A 14,439-nucleotide genomic window follows, 5' to 3' on the forward strand; every position below is an offset into this window, starting at 1 on the left:
TTAAGATTTTCAAAAGTGACTAGTAACTTTGGGTGACTATTTCTGAGTGCCCAACTTGACACCTAGAAGGGGGCTGATTTTTTTACAAAGTGCTAAATGTGCACCCGAAAACAGAGGCATCCGAAGTCACGGCTCACTTTTGAAAAAATCTTGAGTCAGATGTTCCGTCTGTTTCCCTATCAACACCCTAGACAGGATATAAAAATTCTATCCCCTGCCCTCCCCACCCAATAAAATGCACAATATTTTCCTTCAGAGAAAAATTACCAAGAACTGGGGACAGAAGTAACGTTACGACAAAGGATGTCTTACAATTAAATAGGTAATTAATTCCATTCTGCACTGCAGGTGTAAATACTTAAGTGTAACCAAAGTGATTATTAGCTCAAAAATGGCCTAGAAAAGCTAAATTCTAGACAGCGAATTAAACAGTTTAATCCAATAATATGTAATCCTATATTAAATATTATACAATTAAATTATTTCACAGAAAAACTCATTTAATACTACTGTATTACTCAAGGTAAAATGTCATACTGTGTCCGACTGTGCAGGATTAAGCATTGTACTCGGGGCACTGATGAGGCTCAATAGTTGTGCATTCCGCCACTGGTCAGCTGACAGATTTCTTCGGGGATAGACCATCTGGAGTGAAATTAGAGCATCTGAAAGGGACTAGGAAGTAAAAAAAACAATATTTAGTTAGAAGAACTCTGCAAGACCAAATGCTTTGTTTAATTTAGCAAATATCTAAGATATGTACTTCATTGTATGTCTTCTTGTACAGTAATAATATCTAGACATTGTTAGAAACTGTTCTACTTTATTAGTACAGTATTCTCTTTTAATAGCAACCAGCCAAATACTTGCTATTTTCAGCAGCTTGAACAGCTAATGACAATGGCAACCACCATGAAATAATTGCTATTTTGAGCAGCTTAAATAGCTAATGTCTGATGCTGGCCTGGATGTAACCTTGCATAATAACTAACTAATCACTAACCACTTGGTATTTTACATCCATTCTTGCAATAATCACAATTGTCTACTAAAATATTTGAGGCTAAACACTACACTAAACCCTAAAGCCAGTTTCTGCTCACACAGAAGAAATGAGGTACTGGTTTTTTAATAATGGAAAACTAGAAAACTGTTTTAAAAATACAAGGAATTTGGGTAGATGACATTAAAATAAAATGAAAAGACAAGGGCAGAGGATTTTTATTTTACATACATGAGTGAACAAAAATAAAATTGGATTTATCAAGTTTTTCATTAGTTCACCTAAGCAGCCAGTTACTCTGGTCCTGCCAGCCAATTCTCCCCTATAGATTAAGCTCACTTTTTCCATCTCATCTAAAAATTCTATAGGGCTGGGTCTTACTGTGTTGATGTATGAAGGCAGCACACTGGAGTACTCAACCTGAATGGGGTCTCTCGGCTACCATACTACAAATGAACAGTAAGTTGTATCTCTGTTACACAGTCAAAAAGCTTAACCAGTTTTGGTTTAGTTTTTTTCCTGGAAGGCAGAGGGGTGGTTTGGCGAAGTTTATAAATTGTCTCACTCTATTTATATATCTGCTAAATCAACAATTTAATTCCCTAGAGATTTTTTTTTTAAAAATAGTAGTCTTATAACCTGTAAATTTGCTTTCACACACATGCTTCTTTCAACCAGCAATGATTATGAACCTGTGAAAAGTATTCAAACATACCTTGCTGTGAGGTACAAATTCCTCCATCATCTTCTTTAAAGGATTCTCATAATCCACAATCATCTGGCCAAGACGTGGATATTCTCTATCACTGAAAAGCACAACAAATAATTTACCCTGCTGTAGACAAAATCATGTAAAAAAATAAAAAATTTTTAAAAATACACAATGGATTTTTACCTTGCTCCATGCGTCATTTCATGAGCATAATTGTACAATCCAATGATTGCCTTCCTTTCCTCAATTCGAGACAGCAGTATCATTAGTGTTGTGTAGGTTATAATCAAATCTAGGTAGTTCTTTGTTAAATCAAAGTTTACAGTCTAGAGATAAAGTACAAATGGGTACAGGGTTTTTTCCATTCTGAAGACCTTCAGTAGCAAAAATATTATTATACACATACATGCTCCAGTGAAAAAACCTAAATCATACTCAAGTATTATTAGCACTTAATTCTAGTGGTTTTTTTATGCCAAAAGTGTAGGTCTTATTTTTCTTCAACGCTTATGAACAAGCTTAATTCAAGCACTTAAATCAGTGGGACAACTCAAAATGCTTGAAGATAAGCATATACATCTTTGCAGCATCAGGGTGTTAGTGAGTACCTGTTATATTCTGTGTAAGGAATGAAAAAAAACCTGGAAAATAATTTTGCTCTGAAATTACAAAACAATCAATCAAAATGTGAATGTGTTTTGCCTTACATTCTATAAACTTTATTGTATTTTAAAAGTTGGCCTGCAAAGGACAAAAATTTGGCTTCTACCACCATTTTGAATCCTAATGACATATAAAGATCCCCTGAAAGGGTTCATCTGTGCTTTTTTGTTACATTATAAATCCAAGTTTGCCAGTCCTAAAAGACTAATGACTACTGAACCAGTGAAATGACAACATTATAAGTGTCAAGAATGAAAGCCAAAATTAAGGACAGCCATACTGGGTCAGACCAATGGTCCATCTAGCCCAGTGTCCTGCCTTCTGACAGCAATCCGTGCCCAATGCTTCAGAGGGAATGAACAGAACATGCAATTTTACCTGAGACATCCCCTGTTGTCTAGTCCCAGCTTCTGACAGCTGGCCGTTTAGGGACACCCAGAATATGGGTTTGTGTCCCTGACCTAACAGCCATCAATGGACCTATCCTCCATTAACTTCTCTCATTCTTTTTTTAATCCAGTTATACTTCGGGCATTCACAACACATCGTGGCAATGAGTTCCACAGGCTGAATGTGCGTTGTGTGAAGAAGTACCTCTAAGTTTGTTTTAAACCTGCTGCCTCTTAATTTTAATCAAGTGACCCCTAGGTCTTGTGTTGTGTGAAGGGGTAAATATACTCCCCTATTCACTTTCTCCATAACATTCATTATTTTATAGGCCTCTATCATGCCCCCCCCCCAACAGTCTACATTCCAAGCTGAACAGTCCCACTCTTTTTAATTTGTCCATAATGCTAATAATTTTGCTGACCTTTTCTAATTGTAATATATCTTTTTTGAGATGAGGCAACCAGAAAAGCATGCAGTATTCAAGGTGTGGGCGTACCATAGATTGATATAGTGACATGATATTTTTGACTTATTACCTACCTTAATGGTTCCTAATATTGTTAGCTTTTTTGACCGCTGCTGCACATTGAGCAGACATTTACAGAAAACTATCCACGATGACGTCAAGATTTCTTTATTGAGTGGTAACAGCTAATTTAGTGCCATCATTTTCTATGTATAGTTGGGATTCTTTTTTCCAGTGTGCATTACTTTGCACTTATCAACACTGAGTATCATCTCCCATTTTGTTCCCCATCGATCCAGTTTTGTGAGATCCCTTGGTAACTCTTCACAGTCAACTTTGGATTTAATTATCTTATCTTGAGTAATGTTGTATCATCTGGAAATTTTGCCATCTCACTATTCACCCTCTCTTCCACATCTTTTTAAGAATATGTTGATCAGAGCAGGTACCACTGCAGACCCTTGAGAGACCAAGCTATTTCTGCTCACCACCGTGAAAACTGATCATGTATATTCCTACCCTTTGCTTCCTATCTTTTAATAATTTACTGATCCATGAGAGGACGCTCCAGCGTATTCCATGACTGCTTACTTTGCTTAAGAGCCTTTGGTGAGGGACTTTGTCAAAGGCTTTCTGAAAGTCCAAGTAGACTATACTCACTGGATCACCCTTGTTCTCATGCTGGTTGACAACCTCAAATAATTCTAATTGATTGGTGAGGCAGAAGCCAAAAGGAAAAGTTGTAAGGGAAATGGATTTTCTTTTTTAGCTTTTTCTACACTGGAATTTTAGCCACTAGTGTAGCTGCACTGGTGTATATAAAGGAAAGAGAAAAAGAAAAATGAAACACCATGTGACACCAGAAATATTTCTGTTTTCTGAGGATCAAGCAGCTCCAAGCATTCACCTGACAATAATTAATCAAGCAGACAATAAACTTGTAGAATCAGTGCGACAAGAGATATGTAGCTGTGTATCATTAGTGGCTGACAATGCTGTAGCCATTGATCAAAAGTGGTTTTGTTAAAAAGTAAGCTGGTCTTTAATGCCTTGGTAGTTAAGTTGTGGGCATAATAAAGATCCACAATTTAAAATAAAATTAGCCTGACTAGGTCATACACAAGCCTACAGTCACAAAACCATGCTATAAATATGTAACAAATTTTTTTGTTAGTATATCAATTTTCTAGCTTGTGACTATTCTAAAGCATATTAAAATTCTGAAAAGTTATAAAAAGAAAAGGAATACTTGTGGCACCTTAGAGACTAAAAATTTATTCGAACATAAGCTTTCGTGAGCTACAGCTCACTTCATAATGACCAATGAGGAGACAAGATACTTTCAAAGCTGGAGGGGGGGAAAAACAAAGGGTCTGTCTGGGTAATGCTTTTGCCGGGGACAGAACAGGAATGAAGTCTTAGAACTTAGTAAGTAATCTAGCTAGATATGTCTTAGATTATGATTTCTTTAAATGCTGAGGAAATTAGCTATGCTGAAAGGAATAGAATTTCTTGTCTTTGTGTCTTTTTGTAACTTAAGGTTTTGCCTAGAGGGATTCTCTATGTTTTGAATCTAATTACTTTGTAAGGTATTTACCGTCCTGATTTTACAGAGGTGATTCTTTTTACTTCTATTAAAATTCTTCTTTTCAGAAACCGAATGCTTTTTCATTGTTCTTAAGATCCAAGAGTATGGGTCTGTGGTCACCTATGCAAACTGGTGAGGATTTTTACCAAACCTTCCCCAGGAAGTGGGGTGCAAGGGTTGGGAGGATTTTGGGTGGAAAGACGTTTCCAAACAACTCTTTCCCAGAAACCCGGTTAGATGTTTGGTGGTGGCACCGAAAGTCCAAGGGCAAAGGGTAAAATAGTTTGTACCTTGGGGAAGTTTTAACCTAAGCTGGAACTTTTCATGCAGGTCCCCACATCTGTACCCTAGAGTTCAGAGTGGGGAAGGAACCTTGACGTGAAAGCTTATGCTCAAATAAATTTGTTAGTCTCTAAGGTGCTATAAGTACTCCTTTTCTTTTTGCGAATACAGACTAACACGGCTGCTACTCTGAAAAGTTAGTTATACTTGTAAATGTATGAAAATGGTGAAGGATTTTGCAGAAACTGAGTAAACGCAAAAAATATTTCTTTTCCTACATGTAGTTACCATTTTTAGTTTCTAATGGTATTTGAAAGCTTATTTAAAATATTTTGTAAAAATGAGAAACTTACAATATCAAAGAAGACTTGGCAAACATCAATAGTATTCAGCAGCTCACAAACATGGTCCTTACAAAAGAAAAAATCTTTATTTTAGTTTAGAGATCTTAAACAATTATGTTAGTATATACTGCCAAAGAAATAGAACACACTGAGTCTATAAAATACAAAACTAGAAAAGCAGCTATTTCATTATATACGATATACTACTGCAAAAATAGATTTGATAGGAGACTTATCTGATGACACATGAATTACTGCAACATCAATTCTCATAGTCATCTGAGTTGTATTTGCCATGCCTTACCTTAAATTCCATAACATCAACAAATGTGAAGTAATACAAAGCCAGATTCTTCAGAATCTCTGATTTTTCCTTCTGTAGCTGAGCAAGCTGTTGCTGTAAAAGAAACACAAATGCATGTATGCTGTTCTCACCAGATCATTAAAAAAAACTAGCTAGAAAAAAATGACAGCAATAAAATACCTGTGAGGCACAGATGAACCACTAAGCTTGCTATGCAAGAAAATATACGTTTTTCTAAGACTGAGGTTCTTTTGCATTCATTTGGGTTTTTTGTAGACATACAGTAATAGAAAACACCGAAGACTGACCACTTTAATAGCCACTGGCTATTATTAGTTTTAAGATTAAAGCCAAATTAGTACACATTAGTATTGAAGTCATTGTTTAGTGCAGCTAGAGACAAAATTGGGAAAATGTTAAGAAAGAAGTGTTATCATATGTGTAATTAGCAAAGGAACAACAGTAAATGAGCACAAGTCAGTATGACAAAAATAATGACAGATTACTTGAGGTGGGAGAAAAGGTGGCAGAATTTACAAGTTTTACTACAGAAAAAACAATATGCTTTTAAATTCTGAACTTACCAAAAAGAATATCCAGGCAAAGCCACGTTAAGCATGCAAAATAAAATGTAGATACAAACATAAAATACAGTAACGGTTCTTTGACCAGTTCTATATAAAACACAATACATTAAAACAAAAGCAACAAAAACAACAACAAAGAAATGAAAAAGAAGCAAAACACTAGCATTAGACACTGGTGGATAAATGGAAGAGGCAAATGTGAATACAAAGGCATAAAAGTAATTCGCATTAACTTTTTTTAAATTGAGACAATGACAGCTAGTTGTATTTTCAAAGAATATTTTTCACTGATTTCCAGGCTTTTCCAAATTAACTCTAGCAATGATCATAATAACTAAATAACTGTAGCTCACAAGAAGAACAGAAAATTTGTTGTCAGTTACTTAGCAGATGCTCTGTTCACCTATATTACAGCATTTCGGGGGGGGGGGGGGAGACAGACAGACAGACATGTTTTGCTGCAATTCCATCCGATCTCAAACTAAGCAGGGTTTGAAGTTACCAAGGTATACAGTAGGTATCACTGCAAGTGGCATTGGTGATTCAGCAAATTACTTTTCCCTCTAACTCTACTGAACCAGTATCCCAATACTGCGTAAAGAAGATAAGATTAAGTACAGCTGGAGGTGCTATGGGGATGAGACAAACTATGGTCCTGGGAACCTCCGGAGTTATTGGAAATCCCATAGTGCTTTTTTGCATAAGAAGAGAAGCAGATGGCTGTTACATTCAGCATACAAAATTCCTTCTTCAGAACAGCTCTAAATCGTCATGGAAGCATTTGTTTCATTTCAGCAACAAATAAAGATGACTAATATGCCCTAGGACCCTTTGGGATGCTCTAGGCTATACTTAAAGCAAGATATTAAAAAGCACAAGATGACAAGAAATATGTACTCTAAATAGCTTAGAATACAATGGTAATAACTTTAATTTTCAAAACAGAAGCTTGAAAACAGCTAAAAAAGCACAGCTGATATTATGCAGCATCTTAGTCATTTACTTGGGTTTTCAGCACTCAGAAATGTGGGTGTAGTTCTTTCCACACCCGTGCAACCAAGTTTTTCCACTACTAATTTCTAAGCAGCTGCTGAAGAGCCATATTTAATGCCATCTTCAGTGTCAGTTTTGTAAATGTAGTTGATTTGCATAAACCTATAATGCTCATTTAGGAAGCTTTGAATATTTCTGCTTTCCAATAAATAGTATAGTTGTATACACTTTGGAGAGCAGAAACAGAGCAAGTTCAAAATTTCAGAAAGAACAATTTCAACCACAGATAATCATAATGGCTTCTTGACTGAAACACTACAAAAGATATTTCAAAATATTTTAAAATAGTTCAAAATATATAAACAAGGAGAGAGTATTTTTGAGGAACAGAGCATGTAAAGTAATAGACTATACTAGGGTTCAACAGTAAGAAGAAAAATGCAAGGATTTTAGTACAGAAGTTTTAACACAAAAAATTAAGAAAAAGTCACCTGCATCTATTACCTAAAGTTTTCATCTATCTGATGTACAATCATGTTGGACGAAGAGCTTTGAAGTAGTTAGCTACTGGCACAGATTTTAATGCTATCAAAGTAAGGTCAATGCTAAAAGTTTTTGGGAACTGAACCCCTTATTCTTTAGTAGCCATTCATGTTTTGATTGTCCACTTCGAAGTCTGATGGAACATTTGTGCTCCATGATTATGGAACTTTGTTCTACACTAGGAACTTCTTTTCGTGATAGTGTGATTCATCTTCCTATGCTAAATGACTAGCTAGTCATAGGAAAACATTTTCCTGACCTCTCTTTTTTCCCCTCCTACTTCAAGCAAGTGACTAACTAAGGACACAAAAATCACACTCTTCCTCTCCAAAATGCTTTCTTAGGGCACTAGATCAGCTGGACTGCTCCTATTAAGTCTCCGTGGTCAAATTAACAGATTTAAAATCCAGAAGGGAACATTATGATTATCTACTCTGACCTCCTGCTTAACAGGCCACAGAACTTCTCCCAGTAATTTCTGTAGGAAGACCCTAACTTCTGTTTATTATCTGCATTTCCGCAGCACCCAGAAATCCTCATCACAGACCAGGTCCACAACGTGCTGTACAAACACAGAAGAGACTGTTCCTGTCCCAAAGAACTTACAATCTGAGTATAAGACAAAAGACAACAGACTGATACAGACAAAGACGAGAGAGTACAAGGAACCAATGAGACTATATTGGTCAGCATGACAGACAGCGGTCTAAAGACACCAACAAGGGAACTATTTTCCAGTTTTTTAGTGGCATCACGGTAAAGGAGAGTTTTAAGGAGGAATTTCAAAGATGACAATACAGTAACTTAGTGGATGTTTACAGAGAGCTCCAAGCATGGCGGAAAAGCATTAAGATACTTGTCTGAAGATTTAACATGTGGGCAGTTGAGGCTGACATCATGAGCCAATTTGAGACAGGAGCCAATATTCTGATAGTGATCCAGGGTTGAGAGTTCAATCCTTGAGGGGGCCATTTAGGGATCTGGGGCAAAAATTGGGGATTGGTCCTGCTTTGAGCAGGGGGTTGGACTAGATGACCTCCTGAGGTCCCTTCCAACCCTGATATTCTATGATTCTAAGTTGCTCCAATGTTTAAATTACCCTCACGTTAAAAGTTTGTGCCTTTTCTAGTTTGAATTTGTCTAGCTTTAGCTTCCAACTATTGGAACTTGCTATGCCTCTTTCTGCTAGAATAAGCAGCCATCTACTATCAGAAATCCTTCCCACATAGGTGTGACAGATATGACCAACACAGGCATATACTTAAGACTATTGCATCGACTTTATAAATGTTATCTGCACCTTTGTGAGTTAGACAGAATTGTAACTCCATGGAGGAGGTTTGCTGAACTATAATCAGTGAGAGGCAATTACTGCAAACCCTGGGACCAGTATAAAAGTCTAATGAGGTACCATTAGGAGATTTGTGCACGTATTAGGTAAGACCAAGCCTGAGGGGAGTAAGAAAGGCTTCTGGTACAAAGGGCCAGCCTAAACTGACTGCATAGGCTTTTGATCAGAAAACTGACATGAACCTTTAACCAAGAGTGCACACTGCTGAAGGGTCTGAAGGACTTTGACACCTACCAGATCCCCAACATGGAAGATGGGTGACCTCTTGTAAGTTTAATATGTGTTTTGACTTTGTTTTATTATATGATTTCTGTAATGCTTTGGTCCTTAAATAAATTTGCTCTGTTTTTTGAAAGCTGTTGGTAAGCCACTATCATTGTCCCTGGAGAAACAGCAAAAATGCAGGTGCCGAGCTAGGTCAGATCTGTTGGGAAATACAGAGTGCATGGCAAGAGAAGGAGCAGGCTAAATCCCCAGTCTGGAGGGAGAGAGTCATGGGACTTTGCTTATACAGGCAATGCCTTGATACTTGAGACCTAAAGGGGGCAACCCTTGAGGAGACCACCATGGAGTCAAACGTGCAGTTACCCCAAAACTGTGACAGTAGGACTTAGACACCACAATTCAAATTACCTCTTAACCGCTGCAATCTTTTTAGTTTATCCAAGAGCTTTCTTAAGGCTCTCAAGTCGAAAATACAAAAGACATTTAATGAAGTAAAGGACATACCGGAAGTACGCAGAAGACATTTTCAGTGGAAGGCCCCATACCACCCAAGTTCTCCCCAGTTGATGCAAAACATCTATTCAACCAAACCTGTTTAGTAACTGTCAAATTATTTGGGGTAAGGTGGTATGCTCATGTTTTAGACATATGTTTCTGGATACCTGAACAGTTAGAATTACAGTGTTGACTATGCAGTGTAGCCACAGCCATGTAGGTTCCAGGATATCAGAGAGAAGGTAGGTTAGGTAGTATCTTTTATTGGACCACAGTGTCTGGAGTGGCTCACGTCCATGAGTGCTTACCTCTGGGCAGACACCCCAACCCCTGGTGGTATGTTCCATAGTAAGATTTCACCTAGCCGGTGACAAATGATAAATGACAAGTGATAAATGGCCACTTACACCAAAAATCACAAAACATTCAATTGTCTCTCTTGCCGACGGAAGTTGGTCCAATAAAAGATCTCTCATGCACCTTGTCTCTCTAGGGTTGGACTATGAAACAAACAAAATAGACATTTCTATACAGTACATATAAAATCAGAAATTGATTTTTAAAACACAAGTCCAAAATATTTTCATAACTATCTTTGGTAGTCATCCTCCCCTTTCCCCACTTCATACTTCTCTCCCCTATTTATGCTGGTCTACCACACAACAACAGATGAGAGAAAGGTAAAATGTTATGCTAAAACCACAAAAATTGGAAGAGGGGACCCTCCAAGACAAGGAAAAACTGAAATTAGATGTAGGTCACTTTTTAAAAAACTGACTAAATTTCAGAAGTTGATGAAATCTCTTTTTAAATACCCTTGTGTAAACAAAGCAGACAATATGTAAATCAGGTGCTAAACACAATTGCAAGTGAAGTCAAGATAGATGGGAACATAACACCATTAACTGAGCAAATAGTTAAACAGAATATAAAACTTTGATGATTTAGTGTAACATTTAAGTACAAGAAATGTATTTACTAACTACACTGAAATAAATTTCAGCTGCAAGAACTTTGCTATTCAACTGCAATGGCATAATGAACATTATAAGCACATTCTAATCCCAACAGTGACAGGCAATCTAGATAGCTGGCACCTAAGTAGAAATTAGTTCAGCTATCCAAGACTGATGCGTCGTCTTAGTACTGCAGAGGAAAAGCATTACAAATCATGGGTGGGGGTAGGATAACAATCATGTCACTTTAATCTGCAGCAAATTCGAAGTGCTACATCAATAGACTTTGGAATATCAATTCCAAGTCAATACTAATTTGGCACTTCAATCTACACAAGTTTATCCAAACCTAAGAAACAGAGACTATTTAGTTACATGTCTGAGGAAGAAATGATATGCCCCGGGACAAGGCTTCATCCTAGAAAAGGAGTTTTATCCCATGACCATTCCTGATGTAGTTGCAATTTATGTAGTACAATGCCAAGCTCTTTGCAGTTATAAGGCTGCAATGATCAGTCTGGGAAAGAGGGTTTCTCATAGCTGTGAGAGATACAACACTTCACAGAAAATGGGTAAAGAGAAGCAAGTTTTTGGTAAACTCAATGTTAATCCTTTTGACATTTTAAACCGCAATTGCTTCTTTCCTAGAGAGCAGCCTGTCCCAGCCTTTATGTTATATGTGCATATTGATTATTGTATTGTTTCCTCATGAGCAGGAAACTTTTCTTAAAAACAAAAAACAAAAACAAAAAAACCCACTTCTTGGAATTTGCCAGTATGTGAGGTAGCTAGGTAAGTTACACTCTGAGCCTCTCACCCATAACCCAATTTTTTTTAAATGATATTTGAATTACCGCTATATATGCTAAAGTACTGGAAAAATTTCACTAATTTCAAAATTTCCCTTTATGCATTGTGTCCCCTTCAGGGTATCTTAGTGGTAAATCTGAAAAGCAAATGGTTGGCTGAAGGGATACATATTATTCAGGTAAGTGCTTTGTACAAGAAAAGATGTGTTTATTAAAAGTATCTATACCTCAAGAAGTTCAGTTAACATAATGGCTACTTGGCAACTATACAACGTTGTTTTAAGTATTGCATTGAACATAAAAGCATGTAAATGGCTAGTCAGTACAGTGTGATAACGTCTTCAACTAAGTTAGATCTCTGGATGCCTTACGCTATGGCTTTGACCTCCTATCTCAGACTGATGATCACTGTTATTCAAACAGTAGATCATGAAGTGGAACAGAAGCTACATCTCTGGATGTCTTATGCTAGGGAGTTGGCCTTCTGTCTCGGACTGATCATTGTTATCAAACCAGTATGTCATGAAGTGGAACAGAAGAAAAGAGAATCACCTAGCTCAGCGGTTCTCAATCAGGGGTACACAGAGTTCTTCGGGGGGACATCAACTCACCTAGATATTTGCAACAAGCTACATAAAAAGCACTAGCAAAGTCAGTACGAACTAAAATTTCATACATTGACTTGTTTATACTGTTCTATATACTATTCACTGAAATGTAAGCACAATATTTATATTCCAATTGATTTATTTTATAATTATGTGGTAAAAATGAGAACCTAAGCCATTTTTCAGTAGTAGTAAGCTGTGACACTTTTGTATTTTTATATCTGATTGTGTAAGCAAGTAGTTTTTAAGTGAGGTGAAACTTGGGGGTACGCAAGACAAATCAGACTCCTGAAAGAGGTATAGTAGTGTGGAAAGGTTGAGAGCCACTGACCTAGCTGCCCAAACAACAGCATGTGCACTGAGATCTAAAACTGGAAGAAAAATCAGTAGTGGTGACAAAGGAAGTGTGACATCTTTCAATATTTTGCATCTGTTGTCAGAAATGGGTCTGTTCAAGGGATGGGGTCATTATTCCACTACTATAGTGTAACAAGAATATGAATGATATACATCAGTAATAGTTGGCATATTGAAATCCTGCTTACTTATTCAGATCAATATTTTTAACAGGTTTCAGGAACACTACATCTCAACTGTCTTAAATTACTGAATCAATTTAAATGATTAAAATGATTAAAAAGTTAAATTTAAAGCTTACCTAAACACATGGTAACTACCATTTTGAAGAAGAGAAACTATAGCAACATTTTTAGCACCCACTCACACACTCTTTGCCCCGAAATAATATATATATACACACACACAATCCCATCAGGTTATATTCCACAAATTTCAAGAAAGTGGCCCTATGCCAATCAGGCTGTAAATCTTTTCTTGCTTGTCCTTGAATCTAAAATAACTCTACCCTGTGGTTCTGGTAAGCCCCGCCCCCTCTACTGTGTTATGTAAGAAGGGTAAAGGCAGAGGAACAGCAGAAGCAAGCTGTGAAATTGCCTTCTAGGAAGTTAGGTGTGTGCCAAGAACGATTAACTTCATTTTCCACTCATACAAGATGGCTGCAAAGACATATGCTCACAGCTATTTAAAGTCATAGGAACCATTGAAAATTACACAGGTATTTCTATCCTTGGCATTTCTAATATATCAATTAAATAAAGTTGTGTAACAGTTTACTAAGCTGCTCACTTCATTAGTTACTGGATAAAGTCTCAATGCATATTGAAATAAGGACACTCTCTCTATAAAAGACTTTCCAATATAATCAATAGGAAACTGCTTTCCAGTGAGTACTGTTACCAACTTCGAGATCCCTTCAATTTCCTCAATTTGAGAAACAATGTGAAAGATGTCAGTACTTATAAGGATTTCCCCTATGCAGTTTAGCAGAACAGCATGGAGACTGGATCCATTACACACAACCAGATACAGAATTAAAGGGATATCCTTGGAGGATCATTCAGATCCCACCTTGACTCCACAGGAACTTGGGGAGAAGCTATCAAAAGGAAGCTAAGCTTCAGTAGGTTCGTTTTCCAATGTCATCAGTTTGGTGGCAGGTCTTCAACCTGCACTAAGGGAGTAAAGAGGACAAGTAAAAATAAAGCCATAAACTGCCATGCTTTTGTGGGGGGGTGGGGTGGGGGTGGGGGTTGTAAAAATATACAGGGCTAACTTTAAAAAAAAATAGTTCCCGCATTTAAACACCCAAGTTGCCGAGTGCTGAGCTCTTTCGAAAATCTGGCCCAAGAAGACCTCACCCCACTACAGTGGAATTTTGCTTTTGAATTCAATGCAGCCAGGATTTCACCTGAAGGTCTATCTACTCCAACGAACTTTTAAAATATTTGTAATTTCAGTCAAGACACAGGAAAACAGAAATACTGAATAAAATTCAATCAGAAAATGGCATTAGTTATCAGCTTGATATACAACAGCAGTTAAAGTAAGTAAGATAGGCTTGTTTATAAAAGAGACTACTGACACACCCGACAGTATACTCCAATACGTGAAAAATCATGACGACTGGTTATGGCTCTAACATCTAGAGACTCAAGAGTATGAATTTGCTTGTTCAGATCAAATGCAACAAGTAAGGTTCCCAATCCTACATCAGGTCCTGTATAACTGTCATTCTTGCATGGCTTTGGAGAGGTACAGTA

At 37.0% G+C, this 14,439-nt stretch overlaps 1 protein-coding gene across 4 annotated transcripts in view; it reads right to left on the bottom strand.

Annotated features, from left to right (window-relative positions):
• The window catches only part of NCKAP1 (NCK associated protein 1), a 112,577-nt gene that overhangs the window by 68,732 nt on the left and 29,406 nt on the right, over positions 1 to 14,439 (bottom strand). For 2 of the 4 annotated variants that reach the window (XM_073306094.2, XM_073306096.2), the window contains 5 exons: positions 5,753 to 5,839; positions 5,458 to 5,514; positions 1,899 to 2,041; positions 1,719 to 1,809; positions 538 to 675 (listed from right to left, as the gene is read on the bottom strand). In XM_073306094.2, the coding sequence (XP_073162195.1) occupies positions 538 to 675; positions 1,719 to 1,809; positions 1,899 to 2,041; positions 5,458 to 5,514; positions 5,753 to 5,839 (516 nt within the window). Of the gene's footprint in view, positions 1 to 537; positions 676 to 1,718; positions 1,810 to 1,898; positions 2,042 to 5,457; positions 5,515 to 5,752; positions 5,846 to 14,439 lie in introns of all 4 variants that reach the window. The other 2 variants (XM_073306093.2, XM_073306095.2) reach the window with 1 other exon arrangement.

Source organism: Lepidochelys kempii, chromosome 11 (assembly GCF_965140285.1).
Source record: "Lepidochelys kempii isolate rLepKem1 chromosome 11, rLepKem1.hap1, whole genome shotgun sequence".
Taxonomy (NCBI): Eukaryota; Metazoa; Chordata; order Testudines; family Cheloniidae; genus Lepidochelys; species Lepidochelys kempii.